This window comes from Schistocerca gregaria, chromosome 5 (assembly GCF_023897955.1).
Source record: "Schistocerca gregaria isolate iqSchGreg1 chromosome 5, iqSchGreg1.2, whole genome shotgun sequence".
Lineage (NCBI taxonomy): Eukaryota > Metazoa > Arthropoda > Insecta > Orthoptera > Acrididae > Schistocerca > Schistocerca gregaria.
In genome coordinates, this window is record NC_064924.1 from 69,617,390 (window position 1) to 69,642,725 (window position 25,336).

The 25,336-nt window shown below is 39.8% G+C and overlaps 1 protein-coding gene across 1 annotated transcript in view; it reads right to left on the bottom strand.

The window, feature by feature from the left end:
- The window catches only part of LOC126272161 (transitional endoplasmic reticulum ATPase TER94), a 49,338-nt gene that overhangs the window by 19,897 nt on the left and 4,105 nt on the right, over positions 1-25,336 (bottom strand). Inside the window, exons 2-12 of the mRNA XM_049974793.1 lie at positions 12,783-12,888; positions 11,552-11,805; positions 11,154-11,346; positions 10,809-11,043; positions 3,637-3,770; positions 2,677-2,925; positions 2,438-2,602; positions 2,178-2,300; positions 1,850-2,062; positions 1,457-1,765; positions 1,207-1,368 (exon numbers count right to left, since the gene is read on the bottom strand). Coding sequence (XP_049830750.1) covers positions 1,207-1,368; positions 1,457-1,765; positions 1,850-2,062; positions 2,178-2,300; positions 2,438-2,602; positions 2,677-2,925; positions 3,637-3,770; positions 10,809-11,043; positions 11,154-11,346; positions 11,552-11,805; positions 12,783-12,888 — 2,143 coding nt within the window. The remainder of the gene's footprint in view (positions 1-1,206; positions 1,369-1,456; positions 1,766-1,849; positions 2,063-2,177; positions 2,301-2,437; positions 2,603-2,676; positions 2,926-3,636; positions 3,771-10,808; positions 11,044-11,153; positions 11,347-11,551; positions 11,806-12,782; positions 12,889-25,336) is intronic.

A 25,336-nucleotide genomic window follows, 5' to 3' on the forward strand; every position in this document is an offset into this window, starting at 1 on the left:
ATATTCAAAGGGTCTTAACATTTGTCCACCTCCAAAGTGACAAAATGTATGTCAGTTCTTCATTACCATCACAATTAGATAAGAGTTTTTCACAGTAGTATGATCTTTCTATTTAGAGACAAAGCCCACCAACTCCTCCCACTGATCTTGTGTAACATCTAGGATAACAGTTCTTCACATGGGAAATGAACAATCATCCCCAGACTTGAGGGAAAATCTAGACTTTTCAACAATAGATAAGTATGAATTAACAATATTAGTAAGCTGCTACCATCACATTTACAATGTTTATAGATGGGAACTGTGGAAAGTCGTATTTCAAATGTTATTTTAAAAACTTCTGTAATTTTTGTTTTACTTGCTGTTATCCCTTCCACTGAAAGACTTAATATGGGACAACAACCATTATCTGCCAAATGACTGTTGAAAATTAAATCCAATAAATTCTTTTGAAGATTTTATATTTGTATCTTAGTAATGCAAATGGTTGAAAATAGTGGTAATGAATGAAGGCATTTCCAGCTTTTGGTACTGCTAATGCAGAGCACTCAGCATACCATTTTCCAGAAAAACTGCAACCAACACAGAAGACGATAAACCCTGCTTGAAAATACTAGAACTGTTGGAAACAAGGGGATTGCATTACTGACTGCTTCAAAAACTTTCACATCAGAATGACTTTTTATTTCGAAGAGAGAAACAAACACATAGTAAAAACATTATTCATAAGTGGACTGTTTAGTAATGTTTGGTAAGTGATCCCAATCATACAGCTTATCTTTGATAATGAATTATGAAAATTTTCATTGAAGAGAAAGATAATGTTGAAAAATCTATATTTTGCTTATTTTTTCCATAGTTCCACACAACTACTTCCTGTTTTCTCAATTGATCTGTGTTCAGTTTTTCAAGGCCTAGCCTCTGTGCCAACTTTTAACTAAATCTGACGGGGTTGCGATGTGGAGGTTCCCTTGTTAGGATCCTGATATTAATTAGACAGCCAATTCGCCAGGCTCCATTGTATGAACTTTTGTGTAACCTTAAAAAAATGCACACGTAGTATGACTGATGTACATTTCTGCCCACAAAACAGAGTTCTATCCTGATTGTACTGACAACAGTTTCTGTACACACATACAAAACTCACAAATGTAAAGGAGAGTCTTTGTATGCACACTGAAGAATATACAAAAATTAAGTACTTACATCCATTGCAAGATTTGGATTGTTAGCTCGCTCTCTTTCTCTTCTCACTTCAGCTTCGATACTTTGTCGAATTGCCAATTTACAGGCTCGCTGACATATCTCAGTTAAGTCTGCACCTGAATAGCCATGAGTGACCTTAGCTATGTACGTCAGATCTACATCCTGAAACAAAATTATTCACACTGTATAGCTACACTACGACATTTACACCAAAAAATTTTACAAGCCTGATCACTTCTACAATACATACCTTTGCAACAGGCGACTTGCGTAAGTTGGCTCTGAAAATAGCTTCCCTCGATTTTTCATCTGGCAAAGGAATGTAAATGAGCTGGTCAAGCCTACCAGGCCTTAGTATAGCAGGATCAATAATGTCAGGACGATTTGTGGCACCAATTATAAATACATTTTTCTTTGCACCCATTCCATCCATTTCAGTCAAGATCTGATTTATTACTCTATCAGCGGCTCCACCAGCATCACCGACATTACCACCTCTGGATTTTGCAATTGAATCCAGTTCATCAAAAAACAACACACATGGTGCTGCAGCTCTCGCCTATACAAAGAGAGAAAAATCAGAAGTTAGCAATCACAACAAGACAAAATAAGCACATATTTTACTAACTGCCAGAACACATACCTTATCAAAGACATCTCTAACATTGGCTTCAGACTCTCCAAACCACATTGTTAGCAATTCAGGTCCCTTCACAGAAATAAAATTAGCTTGACATTCATTCGCTATGGCTTTTGCAAGTAGTGTCTTTCCACAACCTGGTGGCCCATAGAAAAGCACCCCTCTTGATGGTTGCATACCAAACTTCAAGAACTTGTCTGGGTGTTCTACAGGATACTACACGAGAGAAAACAAACTTCAATTTTCAATGTAACAGCTATCACCAAACTGCATTCAATAATTTTATTATTATAATAAAAATAAAAACAATGCTTTGTCTTCAAAAACTAACCTGTACAAGCTCTTGCAGCTCTCTCTTCACGTTTTCTAAACCACCTATGTCTTCCCAAGTGACATTCGGCACCTCAACAACTGTTTCCCTTAGAGCACTTGGGCTACTCTTACTCATGGCATACTGGAATACGACAATTAAAAGATATGCATATTAAAATATTTAAGATATCTTAAATTCATTACAGATGCAAATGTAAGAAATATTAACACATGAGAAGACTGTAGTAACAAAGTACCAACTAAAAAAGCGACATTTACCCTGAAATCCTCCATAGTAACTGCCAGAGAGCTCAGCACTTCAGCATCTATCTGATCATCCTCTAGATCGATAAGATCCATTTTCTCCCTAATCTGCTGCAAAGCTGCCTCTGAACACAGAGAAGCTAAATCAGCACCAACATGACCGTGTGTTTCTGCTGCAATCTGGAAATAAAAAATATGAGTCAAGCAGTATGTTTATAAAAAGAAGGAAAAAGAGGACCAAGAATCTGACTTACCTGTTCCAAATCTACATCATCTGCAAGCTTCATATTCTTTGTATGAATACGTAATATTTCAAGACGACCAGTTGCATCAGGAATACCAATATCTATTTCCCGATCAAAACGACCAAAGCGCCTCAGGGCACCATCTATGGAATTTGGTCGGTTTGTAGCAGCCATTACAATAACATGTGAACTCTGTTTTAACCCATCCATGAGGGTCAGGAGCTGTGAAACTATGCGGCGCTCAACTTCTCCGTGTGTCTAAGAAAAACAAGAAGGGTTTAATTATGTACTCTTTACATACAAAGACTTAGTACCTAATTTTCAGAGGCTTGTTTTTAAATGTGTGTGCCTGCCCTGTTCCAAGTATCCGTTTCTGGAGCTTTTGCAACAGGGCTTTTTATTTTGTTGCAAATATTGTTAAAATTTATAATTTATATTTTCAATAATTTTTTTCATAAAACACTTTTGAAGAGAAGAAGAAGAAGAAGAAGAAGAAGAAGAAGAAGAAGAAAGGAAAGCAGACATAAAGGAGTAAATGCAGCCAAAAGGAAATGCAGTAAAGTTCAACAGAAGTGACAATGTCTGAGGCATGGGAGATTGCAGGGAAGGGAGGATGCTACATTAAAAATAAAGCATTGAGTAACACTGATACTTTACAAGAAACCATCAGCTCCTACAAATGAATCAACACATAGGGGGCATATGTAAATCAACATACCCACAAGCATTGTCACATGGTCAAATCCAGTCACAATTTACAATGTGCTCTGTGATAAAGTATGGAGTAGGTAAAAATGGCAATATACTCATCAAATCACTTTTTCCATAGAGTGTCTTTTTTCAAAGATATATCTTTGTTATGACATTGACATTGTTTTTCTAGTAACAGTTTCACTAGTAGAAGGTAACAAGAATTGAGACACACAACATTATAAGCAACCACAAAAGCAAGTGCTGATTCTAACACACCTTTTCTCTTTTTGGAGCAATTGCATCAAGTTCATCAATAAAGATAATTGCAGGAGCATTCTTGTCAGCTTCCTCAAAAGCCTTTCGCAGGTTGCTTTCAGATTCCCCAGCAAGTTTGCTCATAATCTCAGGACCTGTAAACAGTTTCACGGTACAGTAATCCATTTCACATTAAATGGAACAAAAATTTTGCTGAAAATATACTCAACAGCTTATGACAGGCTTATTTCTATCTCTGTATAAATTTTCATTGAATTATGTTTCTGTAGCTACCACCACCACAAAGTATTTTAGTTTTCATATGTCCCCTTCAGTTTTTCAAGCTTATATTCGTACTAGTAATGTACTGATTCTGTAAATAACATAATTACCACTTATAAAATAGCACCAGACATCTGATTACTTTACAAATAAGTTATGTATTAAATATCTGATGTTAAGCATGTAAACAAGAAAAAAGTTATGTTTAAAACTATGCTTAAAGCTTTGCTGGAAGTTGCTACCTGCTCTCATTAGGAGACATTGACTCTATATAGTCCACCCAATTTGCATTCCACTTTCAGTGAAATTATGGTTTTCATGTACCTCAATGTTTATGGTATCCTATATTCTGAACCATGTGTCACACAATGACATAATTCGGCAGGTACATTCAGTGATATATGTAAAGAGACTGTTTGCAAGCATGTTGTGAATACTTAGTAGTAAAGAAATAAATTAAAATGCCATGCCCTGATACTCAAGTTTTACTGCGTGCCTTTTAAGCAGAAGTTTATTATTCACAAATCTAAATCTTTGATATTATATCTCCTGAACTATGTGTTGTACAATATTCTTTTTGCATTTACATGCACCTTGCAAACCATGGTGAGAGTAGAGTTGGCAGTAAAGTAGTAATATATTAAAATTATCATATCTGATGCTAAAGTTTTGGTGCACAAACAGCAAGAATGTCACAAGCAATAAACTTTTCTCTTTCTATCATTTTGTGGGCATGTTCACAAGAAAAAGTTTCATAAAGGTCTGAAAGTGTATGTAAAATTTGCTGCAGGTCACCAAGTGCTCTCATTCCAAATACAGGGTGAAAAAGTCTAGTTATACTATGCAATCAAAAGTATCCAGACACCGCCAAAACATACGTTCATGTTAGGTGCAGTGTGCTACCACCTACTGCCAGGTACTCCATATCAGTGACCACAGTAGAAATCGCGAGAGCAGAGTGGAGCGCTCCGCAGAACTTACCGACTTCGAACGCGGTCAGGTGACTGGGTGTCACTTGTGTCATACGTCTGTACGCTAGATTTCCACTCTCCTAAACTTCCCTAGGTCCGCTGTTTCCGGCGAGATAGTAAAGTGGAAACGTGAAGGGGCACGTACAGCACAAAAGTGTACAAGCCAACCTCGTCTGTTGACTGAACAGACCGCCAACAGTTGAAGAGGGTCATAATGTTTAACAGGCAGACATCTATACAGATCATCAGACAGGAATTCCAAACTGCATCAGAATCCACTGCAAGTATTATGATAGATAGGCAGGAGGTGAGAAAACTGATTTCATGGTCATGTGGCTGCTCATAAGCCACACATCATACCTGTAAATGCCAAACGACACCTTGCCTGGTGTAAGGAGCGTAAACGTTTGGAAAACTGTGTGGAGTGATGAATCACAGTACACAATGCGGCGAACCAATGGCAGGGTGTGGGTACGGCGAATGCTCGGTGAACGTCATCTACCAGCATGTGTAGTACCAACAGTAAAATTTGGAGGCAGTGGTGTTATGGTGTGCTCGTGTTTTCACAAAGGGGGATTGCATCCCCTGTTTTGCATGGCACTATCACAGCACAGGGCTACATTGATGTTTTAAGAACCACCTTCCTTCCCACGGTTGAAGATCAATTCGGGGATGGCGATTGCACCTTTCAACACGATCCAACACCTGTTCATAATGCATGGCTTGTGGCGGAGTGGTTACACAACAATAACATCCCTGCAATGGATTGGCCTGCACAGAGTCCTGACATGAATCCCCAAGAATACCTGTAGGATGTTTTAGAATGTCGACTTCGTGCCAGGCCTCACCGAAAAACATCCATACCTCTCTTCAGTTCAGCACTGTGAAGAATGGGCTGCCATTCCCCAAGAAACCCTGCAGCATCTGATTGAATGTATGCCTGCGAGAGTAGAAGCTGTCATCAAGGTGGACCAACACCACACTAAATACCAGCATTACCGATGGAGGGCACCATAAACTTTCAAGTTATTTTCAGCCAGGTGTCCAGATACTGTGGAGATTATAACAGCATTTTAAATTCAATCAATAATTATATGAAATATTGGAAATCAAATTTTTGTTTCCTCTGAAAGCCGTCAGCTAGGCAACCTGGAACTGGGTTCTGGCGTAGATGCTTAGTAATATAGATTCCTGGTGGTCTTGCTAGCATTCAGTTTTTCACCTTTCACAGCTTCTTGTATAGTTATAGTTTTTTCTGTGAAGTTTTTTCCAAATTTCAACAAGTTCTGTCATAAAATCACATAGGGAGGTAAAGGAAAAGGAATACTGGAGATTGCTAGCACATGGTTGTGGAACTAATGGTTATATTTTAAGAACTATTCAGATATACAAAATACAAAGAAGTTAGAATACGGAGGGGATTAAAATGACCCTTTGGACATACGACATAATGCAACTATCAAAATCTCCCAAAAAGAATTTTCTACAACTGGGCTTGCCAAAAACCACAATATGACGAAGTCCATTCAGACAGATGAGTTGGTAGTTACACCACCATATGGCACGACTGGTTCCTTCATATGTGGCTGTGTCCATGCAAAAATATGTGCTCACGACATTACTAGAAGGTGATTGGAGCACACTTGGCATTATCTTGCACCTAGGGCTTTTACTTACTACTTGAGTACAGGTTTGGCATCAGGAGTGGTAAAACAACAAATATGCTTCAAAGATTGTACCAGTAACAAAACAATTTCCAATATTGATATAGGACACAGCAAAACTTTTTCAAGTCTGAAGTCCAGGTGTGGCTGTACGTGTCAGAAGCATTGTTAGCCTCATCTATAATCTGCACCTACCACAATAACTGGCACACAAACAGGTAACTTCCATTTACTAGCGACAAAGTGGTACAATGCAAATCCATGACACTCAGCATTAAAAGGGTTAGAATTAGGAACACAGAAGTCATCAGAGGGAAGTATGCTTGTTAGCCAGCTATGGACTACTGCATCAATCCAAATGCCTTAGCAAAAGGTTAATCTCATTAGACAATGAACTGCGTATCACAGCAGACCCAACATAAATACGTGACAAGGTTGTAGCCAAGATGCTTATGTGGAATTCTGCAGCTGATCTGGCTATATCACTTGTCATATGCAGTCTCCTTTTTCGTTATTTTTGAACAATTGCCTGTAGTCAAAAGAGGACGTCTGATAGAGTGCATTCCATATACAGTATTACATGACTAGTCTGGGCATAAATAAGCAAACTGATCATCACTGTCACATTTAGTACAATAATCAACCGAGAGGTCAGTGCTTTCCTAGTAGGCATGGTCCTACAGGAATTATTTGTCCTTGCCTTCCTCAGACCTTTGAACAGACTTCCCCAGTCAGTTCTGGAGGGGGATAGCATAGGGGCAGCAATGGTTAAGGTTTAATACGAACTGCAAACCATGATGAGGCACTGACATGTCTCACATACATAAATCATCGCCAGAGGTGAAGGAAGCAATAAGTAACTTGGAATTGAATCCCAAAACTTCTGCTACCGTTTCTGAAATAATTATGGAAGAAATTTAAAGCAATCCTCTGACAAATCCTCTGTTCCACATTGGCCACTTCAACCACACGCAACTGTAAATGTCATAACAAGACAAGTTTTAATTTCAAAAAGCTAATTCTGATAACTGATTCAGCAATAAATTACTGCAGCCAAGGATTTTATTCATTAGCAAGCTTAATTCATATATCAGTTTGCAACAGTTATTGCGTAGGCTTCTCCAAAGAACAACCCAAGGCAAAGTCACAACTTTTCTTTTCATACTAAAGTCACTCAGAACCAATTTCCCCATAAATTACAGAGGATCTTTCATTAAGAGGGAGTATATGTCTCTGCCTTCACCCACACTTCCCAGCCAACCTAATTCCTACTCCTGGCATTAAGCTGTCATTCCACTGTTCTAATTACTACAGCAGCCACTGTTACGCAAGTGTTGCATGGATAATTGTGTCCTCCACATACAAATGCTGTGAAATTTAGACTACATCATTTGCTTGCACCTGAACGGCATGAACTAACACTTTAGTTCATAATTCTGCATAACCGTAATGTAATTTCTTTCTAGCTGCACAACACAGCAGTAACTGCTTAATAAATATGAGCATACACAACACACAAAATTTCACTATTGAGTAAATAGTAGCTTCATAAAAATATTAAATTACACATTCAACTATATAAACAAGCCTGCAGGTACGACTGTGTCCCTGGAGTGCTGGTGCAGACTTACATGTTACGTACATTGTGTACTAGAACTACCAAAAAGAAGCTGGGAGTTCTAGACTTGTACGCTTGGGGTGTTGATGCAGACTTTTATGACAGGTGGATCACGTAATACTGGCTTTACTCATGGTTTGGTCAAGGGCATAGCCAAAGATGACAACTCCTTTCTGCCATTTTGTCACATCATCATGCCAATGTGCCTTACTGTAATGCACTGAATCCAGATAGCAAATTAGTATGTATGCACCAAAATGACTCTTGACTTAAGAAGCCATGGAAAATCGCATGACCAGTTCTACACTATCTACTGCACTGCTTATCTTATTTAAAGATAAGTTACACCACAAAATTATTCCATATGATGATAAATGAAAATAAGTCAACTTACTCATTCCCAAGATTTGCAATGATTCTAAATCCAAGTGTGGCTGAACTAAGCTGCTTTACGAGTTCCAAAATGTGCTTTTTCCAATTTAAATTCTCGTAAATATGGACACCTACAAACTTTGAAATTGCCACTTTATTTATTATTTCCTTGTCATGTGTTACACTGACAAAATAATTAGTGTAGTACTACTAAATGTGCAGAATTGAATATGCTGCCTTTAAAAAAAAAAAAAAAAAATCACTAAGGACGAGACGATTCCAAGAAAACTAGTCAAAAGCACTTATGAACTTTGTTTGCCCCTTCCATTTCTGTATATATGCTTGGATTGACTAAAATGCTATAGAGTCATCTTAAAAAAATAAAATCTGCTTACTGTACAGTAGACAGAAGATCGTTGACACTGAAGAATAAAAGAGGTACTAGACTGAGCTTTGGGGACCTCACATGTGATTTCTTTGTGCTCAGCATTGTCTCCCCACATACCCTCCTTCAATTACTAAGTACAACTTTCTGCAATATTTTGGTTAGATATACCATTATTCATTGGTTGGCTATACCAACAATTCCATAAAACTTCAATTCATCTGAGAATACTGTGATTCACACAAAAAGCCTTAGATAGGTCACAGAAAATACCAACTGACACTATTTTATTACCCAACACTCTTAATATCTGATGAATAAACATGTAAATGACATTCTTAGTAAATGAAATACAAACTGTGACTTGCTGAGGATATTACTGTTAATAATAATGACAGTCTTTTTGTTGTGCCTATCTGCGACTCAGCATCTCAGTTGTATGGTGAGTGGCAACTTTCCTTTTCATAATATTATTAATAAGATGAGATATTCTATAATACATCATCATCTCAAAAAGTTTGAAAAGTGGTGTCAGCAGTGAGACAGGTAACTAGTTATCTTTTTAGAGGGATCTAAGAATGGCAGTACCTCTGGAAAAATGCTTTGAGTTAGTGATGCATTATGTATTTCAGATTAGACCAGGCTTATTGTGGTGTCACCGCCAAACACCACACTTGCTAGGTGGTAGCCTTTAAATCGGCTGCAGTCCGTTAGTATACGCCGGACCCACGTGTCGCCACTGTCAGTGATTGCAGACCGAGCGCACCACATAGCAGGTCTAGAGAGACTTCCTAGCACTCGCTGCAGTTGTATAACCGACTTTCCTAGCGATAGTTCACTGACAAAATACGCTCTCATTTGCCGAGACGATAGTTTAGCATAGCCTTCAGCTACGTCATTTGCTACGACCTAGTAAGGCGCCATATTCAGTTACTATTGATACTGTGAATCATGTACCGTCAAGAGCGACGATCATCATTAATGGATTAAAGTTAAGTATTCCACCAGCTACGTCCATTTTTCTAAATTCTAATTTCCTTGTCCTGTTCCAGACCTCACATCAGCCTGCGTGAGCTAAAACGCGTGCATTTCGGCCTCCTCTAGCGACACTCTGTTGGCTCTCCTGCCAACCACAACGCTTATTATATGGGAATAAATCTTTAGTACTCTTGTTAGGAACACCATCAAAACCAGATGAGCTTTTATTTTTCACATACCATACAATTTCCCTAATTTCAGAAGAAGAAATTGATTATACATTCATTTGATTGGATTTTATTAGAATTAATTTTTTCAACACACTTACGTGATTTCTCTGTAACTGTTTGTCCCTACAATTTCTATTATATATAAGAACTGGTTATTAAATACATTTGCTACCCATTACTCATTATTTATAACCCTTCTATTCAGTTCAATAGTGATGTCTCTATGAGGCTGGTTGTCCTTCCTCTTGTTTTTGCTTTGAGCTTCACCAAAGGAAACATTATCAATCAGTGTCTCACTGTCTTTATCCACCTGTGTTGGAAAGTTAATTACTGAGATCAAACTGTACGATCCAAATAGTTAGAAAAAACATTAAGAGAGACCCACACAATTTGTGATCCAAGCAACCTGCCCTTCTTTCCAATCTTTCCTAATCTATTGTTCTCTTCCCCAAGGAAAAAACTAACAATTAAGAAAGCTGAGACAGCTTTTTTTTAAAAATGTGTGTATCAGTAGTAGTTACTATTTCACTTGATACAAAAAAAAAAAAAAAAAAAAAAAAAAAAAAAAAAAAAAAACATGAAACATTGGTGCACCAGCAATACTTTGCAGTTGATATCCCCAAAACAGAAAAAAAGTGTAAAATTTATATAGCAACTTTTATTAATGCAATAATCTCAAAGTACGTCACCAACCATTTATGAGAAAGAAAAATGCTCCTGTTTCATTGGCTACTGCACGAGCAATTAATGTCTTTCCTGTACCAGGAGGCCCATAAAGCAGTATGCCTCGGGGTGGTTTGACACCTATGGCTTTGAAGAGACTCGGGTGACGTAACGGCAATTCAACCATCTCTTTTATCTGTGCAAGCTGTTTCCTGCAACCACCTATATCATCATAGCCGACAGCATTCAATGCCTCCTCTTCTTCCTAAGCACACAAAAATTGTTTTACTGACATCTGAAATTGTTTGGATGTATAAATATGCAAAAAAAAGTATTGTTATTAGGTGAAATTAAACAATAGTACAAATTTGATACCTCACGTTTTATTGGATCTCCCTCACAATGAATGACTGTGTCTGGAGCAACAATGCAATATGGCGAAGGATCAGTTTCAACTACTTTGAATTCCACAGCCCTCATGCCGCCTCGTACAATGAAAGTATCATCCTTGTGTATGGGTCGGTACGCTTCAAGGAAATATGGTTTGAGATATACCTCAAACAAATTCCTAAAATAGTCATATACACATGAAAAACTAAATTACTGTATTTGAAAGGCACAAAGTTCATGCAATAGTATACACAAAAAAATAGACCCCTGAAAGCAAGAACATTATGAACCAAATCAGATTTCTGTGTGTATTTCTTCAGAAGCTGACAAAATTTAGAAGATACAATGCCATTAAACATGAAAATCTTGAATTATTTTCTTACCCAGTTAAGCCTTCAACTGTGTCATCAATTGGGAGAACGTGTATCCTTTTGCCATATTTAACATCAGGACATGACTGGACTGAGACAATATCTGATAATCGGACTCTCAAATTATTCCGAACAACACGGTTCATCCGTATTTTTTCATCTGGGCAGCTGTCATCCGACAGAACAATGCATACAGTTTCTTTTCGCCGTTTTCCTTTCAGGAGAACAGAGTCTCCCCTGAACAGTTGCAGTTCATCCATTTTGGCCTGAAAGAGCAAAGCACACCATAAACATTATCTGTTAATTTCCAATATATCTTCTCCACATAATATCTGAATTATTACATATCTTAAAACAATTGCCAGAACTGCAATAGAGGACATCATCCAGTAATTACATTTTCAGGTTGACTAAGCAAAGTATGTTGATAATTGACATGGCTCATTTGTGTACAATCTATGACAGCTTTAGCCATGGATGTACAGGCAATAGCATCACTTAATAATGTATTATACATGGAAATGGCACAATTTTTCCACTCTTGTCTTTAGCATACAAAAGTTCACTCACACACAACAGGTTTTATTTATTCAAGTGGCAGACAATATGACGCAAGTTTCATACAAGTGACTGAGTAGCGTGAAAGGCTTATATTGTTTTAAGCTGTCATTTATGAAAGAGGATGAAAGCCAGTGCTGGAATGTAACTTAATACTTTTTTAATAACATACTTCACATCCCCACCTGACAAACAGATCACCCAGTAACAATATCACATACTCTTACTCCAATGTACTGGTCTCAAATTTACTACAGAACATTAGCACAAGGAATGGTGAACAGAAAATTTAGGCCACTACCTTTTCCCCCTTGCCAGTCACATCCTGATCATGGAATATCTTCCCCACTGTAATACAGAGCAGTGTGAACGTTAGCTATCCTGATCAAGGCGTTAAGTTTAAGTGATGGTGATTCTTTTTCAACGCATATATTAATCTTCTGACACACTGCACAAATGAAAACACACACACACACACACACACACACACACACACACACACACACACACACACACGCTTTCTTCTACTCTAATCTGGCACACAACAACAAAAATTCACACACACTTGGATGTAAGACAGAAAAACAATGTTCCCAACCTGGATAAAGTGGTAAATATGCAGTACTGAAATTTTCTATTGACTAAATTGTTTCAGATTATGCCTTCAAGGCACACATGTACTAACCTGTGACAATGCAACAACAGAGTTGTCATCACTCACGGCTTCTTCAACAATTAGCCTATTTGGACGATCCTTTTTGCGAAGAATTGCAGTGGCTAAGTCATCAGGACTGCAAACAAAATACTTTTATTGGATTTTGACAATAAAACAGTAATTATCACTTAAAGAGCATTTCCCATGTGATTTACAAGTGACAAAGAAGAAACATTAAATCACCCTAATTCTTTCACATCAGATAAAAATATATTTCTAAACATTTTATTTTGAACAATGAATGGCACTCATATGAGGTTGAATGCTGACACCAGAAAATGAAACCCTATTCAGTTTTCTCCGACAGCCATATTAAGAGATGGGATTTAATAAATAAAGAACATATATAAATGGCTTCATACATATTTATGACATCATATTCCTCAATTACAATTTTGTTTCCTTTTTTATACAACATGTAAAAATATATATCTCAAACACACGTGCAGCTCATCAAGTACAAGAATTGACTTCAAAATTATAATTGTGATTAACAAATAAAACTGAACTGACTGCACAGCACAATAATGCTGCCTGCAATTAGAATGCATGTAAACAAAAAAAGGGGGGGGGAGGGTATTCTTTGCCAATCAAAAACAAGTTTTCTGCACACCAAACTCAAAGCCATTTCCATTAGAAAGACCACATTCTAAACCAGCTAAAACACTGTACTGAGTTTTGCAATGCGAGCATACAAGGCTCCAAACAACCATGAAAAGGTGGAGGTGCACTGCAAATACAAATAATACAACACTGGTACTCAAATTTAACTTCTTTTACTTACTATGATCTACATTTGATAAATGTTTTCCGGGGAAGGTGTTATCAAAAGTACTATGACTATAAAGTGCGATCGAGTCAGAAGAAATTTCAGGGCGAGGGAGGATTTAATTGTCATGACTCATCTTGACATTTCAGCCTGCTACAGTAACTATAGAATCAAACAGGTTATAAACTTCAAAATAACTGTGCATTGTGAAAGTACTGGATAACAAGGTCGTAAAATTGTTGCATGACAGCTGCAACAAATTGTATGAATTACCGTCAAGTTTTACACCGCTGTGCAAATTTTGGAGTTCACAGTAGACTTCCTTTCTTCTTTTTCCCGGAAAGAACATACGTTAGAGAATTTTGAGTATGTTCATTATTGTACAGTGCTAGTTAATAATTATGTTCGTAAGTTAAGCAATTTTGTGTAACAATGTACTGATACAAAATAGTGCTGCTAAGCCCCATGACAGCTTAACCACTGCTTGTTTATTTTAAAATGAGAAAACAAACAACCTCATGGCCATAGTGACCACTCCCGATAGCAGTGCAATACCATTCTCGAGTGGGTTTCTTTCCCACAGGTTCCCAAGCCTGATAAAGGTTTCTTTCCACGGAATTCCAAGAATAATGATAAACTTATTTAACTGTCGGAAGCCAAAGGTAGAAGCTTTTTAGAATCCTTAGCTTATATTTAATTCAAACTAATTGAATTTTTGTTATAGATTTCATTAATTTGCTATAGAATGTCGTGAGGAAAATATATTGCCAGCCAGATCTTGTCCATGATAGTACTGGAATAACAGCAATAATGTGCTGTTCTAGAATCCAGCACTTGTCACTTCTCTATAACTAATAAAGCACATTCGCTGGGCCACTGGGTACATAAAGCTTACTAATGCATCTTTCTACATGGCAGACATTTCACAAATATTTCCAATTCACCACTCTTCTTCATAAATGCATGCAGCTTGTTGTCCTGACTGGAGGTACTGCATTAACACGTTTCATTCACTACCATAATTAATTTTGGCCACAAAAGATGATGCACCATTTGAAACTCTGTTGGCCTAAATTGTTAATTCATCAGTTGGCTTAAAATGAGGACTGTCTCAAGTTCCTGTTAGAGTATATCCATGTTTGAGTCTCTTTTCTTTAAATTTTGCTCAATTTCTTCTTTGCTAATAAAAGCAAATGTAATGTCATTAATGCTCTCAGAGCAGCAGTGTGAGAGATTGGACCTACAGCCAGGAAAATACTCTACATGCATTTATGAAAAAGTGTGTTGGATTGGAAATATTTGAGACTTCCTCTGAGTGCAAGGACACTTTAATGAGCCTTATGTCCTCACATCACCTAGCAAATTCATTTTATTGGCATCAAGGAGCAACAAGTGCTGGGGTCCACAAGAGCACTTTACAGCAGTTATTCCAGCACCAACAGTGACACTGACCACCCAATATAGTTTTCCTCATGGCAGTCTACAAAAAATTAATGAAAGCTGCAAAAAAATGTAGTTTCAAGTAAACATAAGGTTAGGATCCTAAAAGAGAACTTCTAGCTTTGGCCTCTGGCAAAGAAGTGTATCATCATGTTTGGGATCTTATGTAAAGAAACCCACTGGAGGATGTTACTGCATGGCTATTGGGCACGGGTACTCTGGCGATTTCTTACTTGAAGAAGAAGAAGAAGAAAAAAAAAAAAAAAAAAAAAAAATACGTGGTCAAGTCAGCATGGACCATATCAACAAATTTACAGAATTTTTCATCCATACACTAACGTGCCACATTAACTGCAAACCCAATACATCTTCTCCAGCACTACAGCCATGGGTGGGCCTTTGCCTCCTAAACAATCTTCCTCCATATCTCTGTTCTCAACTTTTTTTCTTCCATCCACAGATCCTCTCTTGGCAACGTCAGCCAGAATATTGTCCATCCATCTAGCTCTTTGTCTCACCTTCTTTCTCGTGGAACACAGTCTAGCATTCATTATTCGAAACAATATATGTTACACTTTAAACCAGAATTAAATTATCTTGGCAATTGTACTGTACAATGAAAGGTCACACTAAAAATTCTCTTTAACAAATCCTTTCTAAAACAAAATAATAGGGCAGACTGCTATGAACTTCACCAAAATTTACACAACGTGGCAATGGTGTAAAACTTAAGGCAATTTATTCAATGTGCAACTGTATGCAACAATTTTACTACTTCAATGTCCAGTGAAATTCGAAGATTGTAAACCAATTGATTCTGTAGTTGTTATAGCAGAAAACCAGCTGCAACACCTTGAGAAGTCATGACAAATGACACCCCCTTTCCTGAATTTTTTAAGTTCTGACTCAATCTCATTTGCTAGTTGTCACAACTTCTGTATTACCTTATCTGGAGAGTGCCAACCAACTGTAGAATACAGTGAGATGTCACATTTGAATACCAGTGGAATATGTACTCACACTGCAAAACTAAAAGTTTTTTTAGGTGGTTTAGAATTTGGTCTCTCATGAAAACTGTTTAAGACTATGTAGAAGAATTTCATAGAAGTTAGATAAAAATCCCATTACTGTCATTTTTATAAAAATTGTCAACTTTTCCCTCAAATTGTAAACAACAGGAAAGCACTAGCACAAAAAAATTTATATTCTAAGAGAATGTGTTGGCAGGTTATTCCGGGCAAAGTTTCAGGTTTGTCCCGCAATTACTTCCAGAAATATAAAAAGCTGAACTTAACATTTTTTTCCAAGTGTATTTTTTCAGCCAACTTTGCTTCAATTTATCCATGACTGCCTAGTTTTGTTTCTTTCAAGATAATATTGTTGGCACTATTATGCCTCAAAGTTGTTGAACTCTCATGGGTGCACTGTTTAAAACTGTGATATGGGGTCAAACCAATGACTACATCTTTGGAAGTATTGAATAGGCAATTGCATTACTTTACCAATTTTATTGGGAACATTTGCGAACACCCCAATAAAGTTTTATCAAAATCCAATGTGGTCATGCAGTAACATCTAGACCACTTGGATGGAATGACCCTTTACAAGAACAATTTGGAACATAACCCATTCATTTCTTTATACGACACACCGGAAATGAAAGTCTAACTCTTCCAATATTTCATCTTGATATGTCAGGGTTATATGAGCACACGTAGCAGAAAAAACTTTTAGCTCCTGAGGTCAATGTAGGCCTGAAAAGCCTTCTTGTAAGCAGCAAACAACAGATAAGAGGAGTGGTTTTTCAAGGTAAAATGTATGTGCAAGATATTTTGCACAGACATATATATATATATACTATTGCGGAGATGGAAGCACTGTCTGTTTTACACTACACAGCAACCTTTCTCCCCACACTGTGGGTTATGTTCCACTTCTGGACATTATTACAGATCACTTAAGAACTCAAACAATTAACATTGCTGCCAATACGAGCTCAACCACCCAAATCAACACTAGCCCCAAACTATAATCTATCATAGAGCCCTCTAACAAAAAACCAAGCCCAGTTCTCGGAAAAAGTCACAGGTCACAACGATCCCACCATCCAACTTCCTTGACATCAATTTGTTGTAGAATCTTATAACATATTCTGAGCTCAAACATAATGAGGTATCTAACAGAACAAACTCCTCAACGCCACCCAGCATGGATTCTGAAAACTTTGATCATGTGAAACTCAACACTCTCCTCACACGGCATACCGAAATCTTTGGATGAAGGCGATCAGGTAGAAGTAGTATTTCTTGATTTACAAAAAGCATTTGAGTCAGCACCACACCATTGTTCATTTTCAAAAGTATGATCATATGGGGCATCAAGTAAAATTTGTGACTGGATTGAGGACTATTTGGTAAGGAGCACACAGCATGTTATTTCGGATGTAGAGCTGTCATCAGATGAAATAATGTCAGGTGTGCCCCAGGGAAGCGTGTTCGGACCCTTGCTGTTCAGGTTGTGTATTAATGACCTTGCAGTAACATCAGGCCTTTTGCAGATGATGCAGTAATCTATAATGAAGTACTGTCAAAAAGAAGCTGCATAAATATTCAGTCAGATCTTGACACGATTTCAAAGTGGTGCAAAGATTGGCAACTTGCTTTAATTTTTCATAAATGTAAAATTGTGCACTTCACAAAACGAAAAAATGTACCCTAAGACTATAATATCAATGGGGTCACTGTTGGAGTCTACCAACTCATAAAAAACCTAGGGGGTAACACTTTGTAGGGACATGAAATGGAATGATAACTTAGGTTCAGTCGGGGGTAAAGCAGATGGTAGACTTCAGTTTATTGGGAGAATACTGGGGATGTGCAATCACTCATGTGACTGCTGCTAGAATATTGCTGAAGTGTGTGGGACCCATGACAAATAGGACTAGCAGGGGATATTAAACGTATACTGAGAAGGGCAGCATGAATGGTCACAGGTTTGTTTAATCCACAGGAGAGTGTCACAGAGATACTGAAGGAACTGAACTGGAAGACTCTTGCAGATAGATGTAACCCATGCTTAGAAAGCCTATTAACATAGCTTCAAGAACCAGCTATAAATGATTCTAGGAATATACTACAATCTCCTACATATTGCTCACACAGGGATGGTAAGGATAGGATTAGGATAGTTACTGCACATGCATAAGCAATCATTATTCCCGCACTCCATGCATGAATGGACTAAGAAGAAACACCAATAATTGGTACAATGGGACGTACCCTCTGTATTGCACCTCTCAGTGGTTTGCACAGTGTAGATGTAGTATTGTTCAACATGTAAACACATGGTACTTTTCACCTTGCTGGCCAGTCAACGACTTGTAGCAAATAGGCTCAAAACAGAAATGGACCTAAGAAGTACACATTTTGTCACAGATTCATTTAACTAAGCATGGAAGCATCACAGATGTGCATCCAACTCTAGTGGTAGATGCTGCAAAAGGAGTATTGTTCATGATGGTGTGTTTTACTGTTAAAATCCTGTATGTGTTCATACTTTATGACTGATTATGATGTTGTAGCTGTCGGATTTAGGGCATTCTCCATTATGGTCACTGACGGTGCCTTACAGGCTCTCAAAATATCCATCTCTGCATTTGAATGCTTTATGTTCTCAAAAGCAATGACACGCCAGTTAACCCAGATAAGCACTGAGCTATGCCAACTCAAGTATGTGGTTTGTCCAGCTAAGACTGCCTGTCATTCGTGTTTAGCTGTCAGCACAATAAAACAATAGGGACCCAACCATCCGCTCAGAACTTACTGACACTTCTTCCCCAAAACTGCAAGTATAAGACCACACATTCACAAGATTTTATAATGTGTTACACTGTCGCCATTGTCAGTGAGGATGGTGGACAAGGCGTGTAGGGCATGAAACACCCTGGATGATGTTTCAGAAGATGAACCAATGGCATAGTTGGTATCCTGGTGGAGGAGCCCACCAGCTGGGAAAAGGCACATGGGGCATCTAGTGATGCATCAGAGAACAGAGGTGTGGGATACAACTGTTGGGGGAGGGATGCTGCAGGGAGGTCTCAACCTACAAACCTGCATCCACGGGAACCACTGATGGTACCCCGGAGCGCAAATTCTACCTGCGTGGTTGAGGGTTTTGCAAGTGTGGGTCCCCAACTCGAAGCGATACACAGATGGTACTGGATGGTGTCAACATTCCAAACACCATGGAGTATCAACAGTCATAATGCACTGCTCATCTGTAACTGTTACCCACAAAGCTTTTGCTCAATATGAGTAGGCCCATACCACTGAACCTGGCGCCGGGGTATCATCCAGCGTTTCAAATTTGGTGTTCTAAGGGCTGTGGTTTGAGGAGATGGAGGAGAGTATGTGGCTGCAGCCCACAGAAGAGATCCGCTGTGCTACAGTCATGGACAGAGGTGATCCTGTAACTGCTCAGGAACATAGAGTGCCATTGTGGTGGTGGATGAGCTCACTGTTCTCAATACTTGTAGTGTAAATGTTCACACAATCCATTTCACTTCGGCATTGGAAGGTGGATGGGTAAAAGGAGGGATAAACAAATATTTGATGTCGTTGGCATTGCAGAACTGTTCAAAGGCCGCCACAGTGAACTGGGACCCACTGACTAACAAGAATGCAGGGAAACACTTCATGGTGAGAATCTGGATGAATAAATTCAGCGTGATGGCTGGAGTAGTGGACATCTTGGGAGCCACATATGTATTTTTTTGTTTTTTGGGTGGGTTTAGGGCGCAAAACACCTAGGGTCATAAGCACCCAGTATGGGACCGTAGAATGCTGGGACCGTGAGAGGAAAAAACCATTTCTAGGTCCAAACAGAAAGGAAGAAAAAAAAAACAAATCTAAAACGTCAAGACATTACGGAAGAGTATCTAAAAAACTATGACAAGACACCGGAGTCACCAGGTAAAAATCAAACCTCTCGTCATATTACTGCTTCTTAAAAAACTTAAAACACGAGCCATAGCTTGCTTGTCATCCGCTAAAATGTCCGGCAAGGCAGGCAGCATCCCGACAGACATAAGTGGTTAAAATAGAGGCAGAGGATCAGGAAATGCCTGACTGTTAATGGCTGGCTACAGAATGGACAGCGGGAGGCAGGGTCACCACTCAGCAAGTAGCAATGAATAACCGGCAGTGCTCTATTTGCAACTGAGCCAACATTACTTCCTCACAGCGAGATGGTCAGGAGGAAGTTGACCAGGCTGTTAGGAGAGGTTTGACTTCTCTGTGTCTGTTCCCATGAAGAGAGCACCAATGGTCATGCCAAAGTGACGTAATACGCCGATAGAGAAAATTACGAACAGAGTAAGAGGCGGGCCGACAGATGGACAGCAGCCTTGGCTGCAGCATCAGCAGCATTCATTCCCAGACACACCAACATGGCCAGGAACCTACATGAACATCACTTGGGCTCCCCCATCCGGGAACAAAGGGAGGCAGTCCTGGATCCGTCGAACGATGGGGTGGACTGGATCTGGATCATCCGGACACTGAGGGAGTGGGAGCAGATCACACAGCGAGTGAGCTGGTGCCTCCGAACATAGTTAACAGCCCGATAGAGGGCAAAAATCTGTGTGGTAGAAACTGTGTACTGGTCGAAAAGACGGTATTGAAATTTATCTTCCCCAACGTCAAAAGCACAGCCAACACCGTGGGCAAACTTGGAACCATAAGTGTACAAAAATATGCTATCGGCAAGTTGTGAGTGAAGTTCGAGAAATTTGCAGTGATAGGTCAGCTCGGGAGTTGAATCCTTCGGTAACAAGCTGAGGTCAAAATCAACACAAACCTGTGACCTGTGCCTGATGCCAAGGTGGTGAAGGGGTCTTGCCCATTCGGAAAATGGCAGGAAGTGTCAACTGCAGCTGCCGAAGCAGGTGACAATAGCAGATGCGGGAGGCCATAGAGAAGGAACATACATCTCGTATTGGCAGTAAAGAATGTCATCAAAAAAAGGGTCAAAGGTTGGGTGCTCTGGTATGGAAGAAAGCTGACACACATACCCACTGAGTATAATGTAGTGCCAGTATGACAGTGGTAGTTCACCAGCTTCTGTGTATAGACTCAACTGGGGTAGTACGGAAGGCACCAGTGGTGAGACAGATCCCAAATTGTGGACTCTGTTTAGACGGCGTAAGATGGACGGTGGTGAAGAGGAGTAGACAATGCATTCATAATCAAACTGAGTGGACAAAAGATCGATAGAGGCAGAGGGGGACAGTCCGGTCAGCTCCCCAAGAGGTACAACTCAATACACAAAGGACATTGAGGGAATGGGTGCACCATACAGCCAGGTAGGACACGTGGGGAGACCATTTGAGTTTACTATCAAACGTAAGCTCTAAGAACTTCGATGAATCCACGAACGTGAGAGCATTTTGGCCCAGTCATAAGGACGGTGGAAGAAATGCCGTGTACTGCCAGAAGTTGACACAAACTGATTTGGTAGCAGAAATGAGGAAACCATTTGTGACGCTCAACAAATAGAGACAGTCCAGACAATGCTGAAGACAGCATTGCAGGAGATATGTTTGCTGGGAGCTGCAATAAATAGCAAAGTCGTCAATGAAAAGAGCCAGAAATGCCAGCTGGAAGGCAGTCCATAATTGGGTTGATGGCCATGGCAAAGAGGACGACACTCAGTACAGAGCCCTGAAGCACCCCGTTCTACTGTAAAAGGGTGTGGGATAAGGAGGAACCCACATGTACCCGGAAAACTCTGTCTGTTAAAAATTCCCAGATGAAAGTGGGAAGACGACCGCAAAGGCCCCATGAGCCACATATGGGTATGTTGGCATAGATGCCAATAACAATGAGCCACAAGAGCCTAGAAAAGTCCAGATGAATGCAGTGCTTGGGGCAATGGAGAGTGGGTCAGGGGCAAAAAACTGTGGCAGAGCAGCCTGATGTTGGGCACATGTAGAACAGCTGCACACCATGGTCTCCACGTATTTGCTCAGTCCTGGCCAGGAGACATGACACGAAGTATGGGCTTTCACCTGTGATATACCTCAATGTCCACAATGGAGAAATTCCAAGACATGAGGCACAAGGTATTCGGAATGACATCCGCCTCGGCATCCAGCAGCAGAACACTGTAGACTAGAGAAACAATGAGCAAGATGAGCACAACCCTGAATTCTAGATCAGCAGATTTTGAAAAGTAAGCTGGACACGCAGCATATACTGTGTGACGAGCTGTAAGACAAGGGCACAGTGAGTGTCTGTAATAATGTGAGTACTAGTAATGGAAAACTCGTCCAAGATATGATTTCATTCTGTGTCAACGTGGAACCAGGATATCTCCTGTTTGTCAAATGGTGAGTGGTCCTGAGGACAGATGAGAGCGCACATCCACATCTAGGTGTTGTTCAACGGGCTTTTACTTAATGCTGCTATTGTAAGAATTAAGGAAAAGAGCCAAATGCTGGAGTCTTTGAGCCATCCACTTTGGAAGCCAAGAGTGTGGCCCAAAAGGGTGCTACAAACTGATTATGGTCAGTAATTGAGAGTGTATCTAGTCCCACTGAGGTACACATGGTATTTCTTAATGGCAAAAATGATCGCCAAAGCCTCTTTCTCGATTTGTGAGAAGCTTTTCACAACAGGTGTGGGTCTTTGATGCACAGGTGATGGTTCCTCAGTACCATCATTGTGACGGTGTGCCAGCACTTCACCAACGATGTAGGAGGAAGTTTCAGCAGCTAAAACAAAGGGACACGATGGAGAAAAGGATGTAAGACAGGGTGCCGAGCATAACATGTGCTTCAGTTGGGTGAAAGCAATCTCACAGACAGCCAACCACCGTAACTGGGCGCTCTTCTTCTGCAAACTGTTTGAGTGGGTGCATAATGTGTGCTACCTCAAAAAGGCCTGCAGCTCGTGTAGGTTTTGAGGACATTGGGGAGAGGCAACAAGTGCAGCGCTGTGGTAAGTAGTATGAATCCCATCTTTGTTGAGAGTGTGTGCGCAAGGTATTCCAACTGCTCCTAAAATACCGGCATTTCTGTATGCGGCACTTGAGCCCTGCATCAAGCAACATAGTAAAGAGGCTGCAGAGGTTGCGCGTTGTGAAGGCAATCAAGATTGAGCTTAACCACCATCCGAAAGGAGACAGAAAGCAGATGTGTCCAAGAAATAAGTCACTGCTTCTGTATGTAGAGAAATACGGTCTCAAAACTCATGGCGCACCCCAGGCCAGGTTCAAATAGAGAAGCGAAAGAAGAGGCGCAAAGGTCATCGGAAGGCATCCTGGCCAAAAATGTTGCCAACCAAGTGACTATTGACGAACGACATTATCGGCTATGCAATCTTCTTATGCTGCTGTGTGAATTAATCTCCTGCTGGAATTGTGCTGTCACCATATGCAACCAAATTGCAGGAAGGTGGGGGCCCATGTTGGGTAACCCAGACACGCATATGTTGGAAGGTTCACCATAGAAACTATCACTCCAATGTCTACTGGGAAATGAACATCCTGTTGCACAATCATGAGACCAATAAACAACAGTGTGGCAGGAGATTGCCCTGCGGGGAAAATGGTCTTGAGTTCACACACTGTCCCTTGACAAGAGTGGAATGGGTTTTGACTGTCCCAATGCTTGAAGGCAAGCAGTTTGGAGAGGCCCACCCTTTCCACAACAGATGCAATGTGCCCAGTGATCTGGAAGGTCTGCATGTTGGTGCATCGTGAAGTAGTCAGGACAAGATGGGGGTACATGCTGCTAGCGATGACGCACTGTGACAGGCTTAGAGGCCATTGACACACCCAGAAATTATGAAACAACTTGCAAGAATTCGGGAAAAAACTGAATATTCTGACAAAACAAGTCAGTTTGCTAAATTTTTCCTAATCGCCAATTATAGTAACCAGAATCAGATACAGCCAGAAGGCACTGGCCGACCAGCCAAGGACATCAACAGTGTGCTAAACACAAAAAGAGTACAGCAATGGATGAACAACGGAGATATAATGGCCAACTGACGAGTGCAGAAAACCTATAGGTTGGCATGTGGGGTTTGACCTGCACCTAGCACTAAGGCAGTGCTCACAAATATTAGGAGTGCCACCTAGCACCTGTCATCTAGGTCCACACATTCTGGTGGGTTTTCGAACTTAACAGGGTACCAGAGTACTGAAAGGTGCATTTGACAAGCTTCACATACTGGTTGACCACACAACAATACGAGGGAATGGATAGTGTCCTTTTCTTAACCTGGCGAGCACACTTCCTGTAACTCTTGTCGCTGACCATAATTTGTCATTTAAAACCTCCTACAGATTTGTTCCTTTCATTCTGTGGTAACCTTCCCCTTGCTACCCCTCTGTCCTCCTCTAGGAAGAAACCAATAGTGCCAAATGCCAGGTCAATGTGAGAACTTTCAAATGTACTTAATGACAATACTAAAGATTTCACATCCTAAAGTAAGTACTGGCCATTAATTCTGCCCTCTTTAAAGGCCTGTCATTTGTTTGTTAAAATACAAATCATGCACCTGTTATGCCAATGATCCTGAGGGGGAAAAATGGAAGAGAGAAATACAGTATGGAGTAGGCCTACATACAACCAGTGTACATGATAACTGAAGGACAAAGAATGGGAAAAGTAAGCAATGAAACAGACAAAAAAAGGTCACTAATAACTGCCCTGTAGGAAACAGGAGCGGACAAACCAACAAGATTAGTGTTGATGACAATGACTGGTGTGGAAGTGCAAATGATTTTAATGCCACAGCCGACACAGGCCATCTTGACAAACAGTATAACTTACAAAATCTATGACTGGATGGAATTTTTCTAAGACTAACTGCATGCAGTTCGTACTCCACAACCTTCTTTCATGACCATCAGGTTTATTGTCAAGCATCCCCATCCTTCTCACATCCAGGTGCCAAATCACCCCCACCTCTTCTTACACAACCTGCTACGAGAACATGATTTAATTAACATTCAAACAACAAAAGCAAAATTAAAGAGTAATGTCTCATTGACATGAAGACTTAAGTTCAAAATAGTTCAAATGGCTCTGAGCTTTGTGGGACTTAATTTCTGAGGCCACCAGTCCTCTATAACTTAGAACTACTTAAACCTAACTAACCTAAGGACATCACACACAGCCATGCCCGAGGCAGGATTCAAACCTGTGACCGTATCGGTCGCACGGTTCCAAATTGTAGTGCCTAGAACCGCTCAGCCACCCCGGCCAGCCGAAGATTTAAGCGGTATAAACAAGTTTACAGAATTCAGA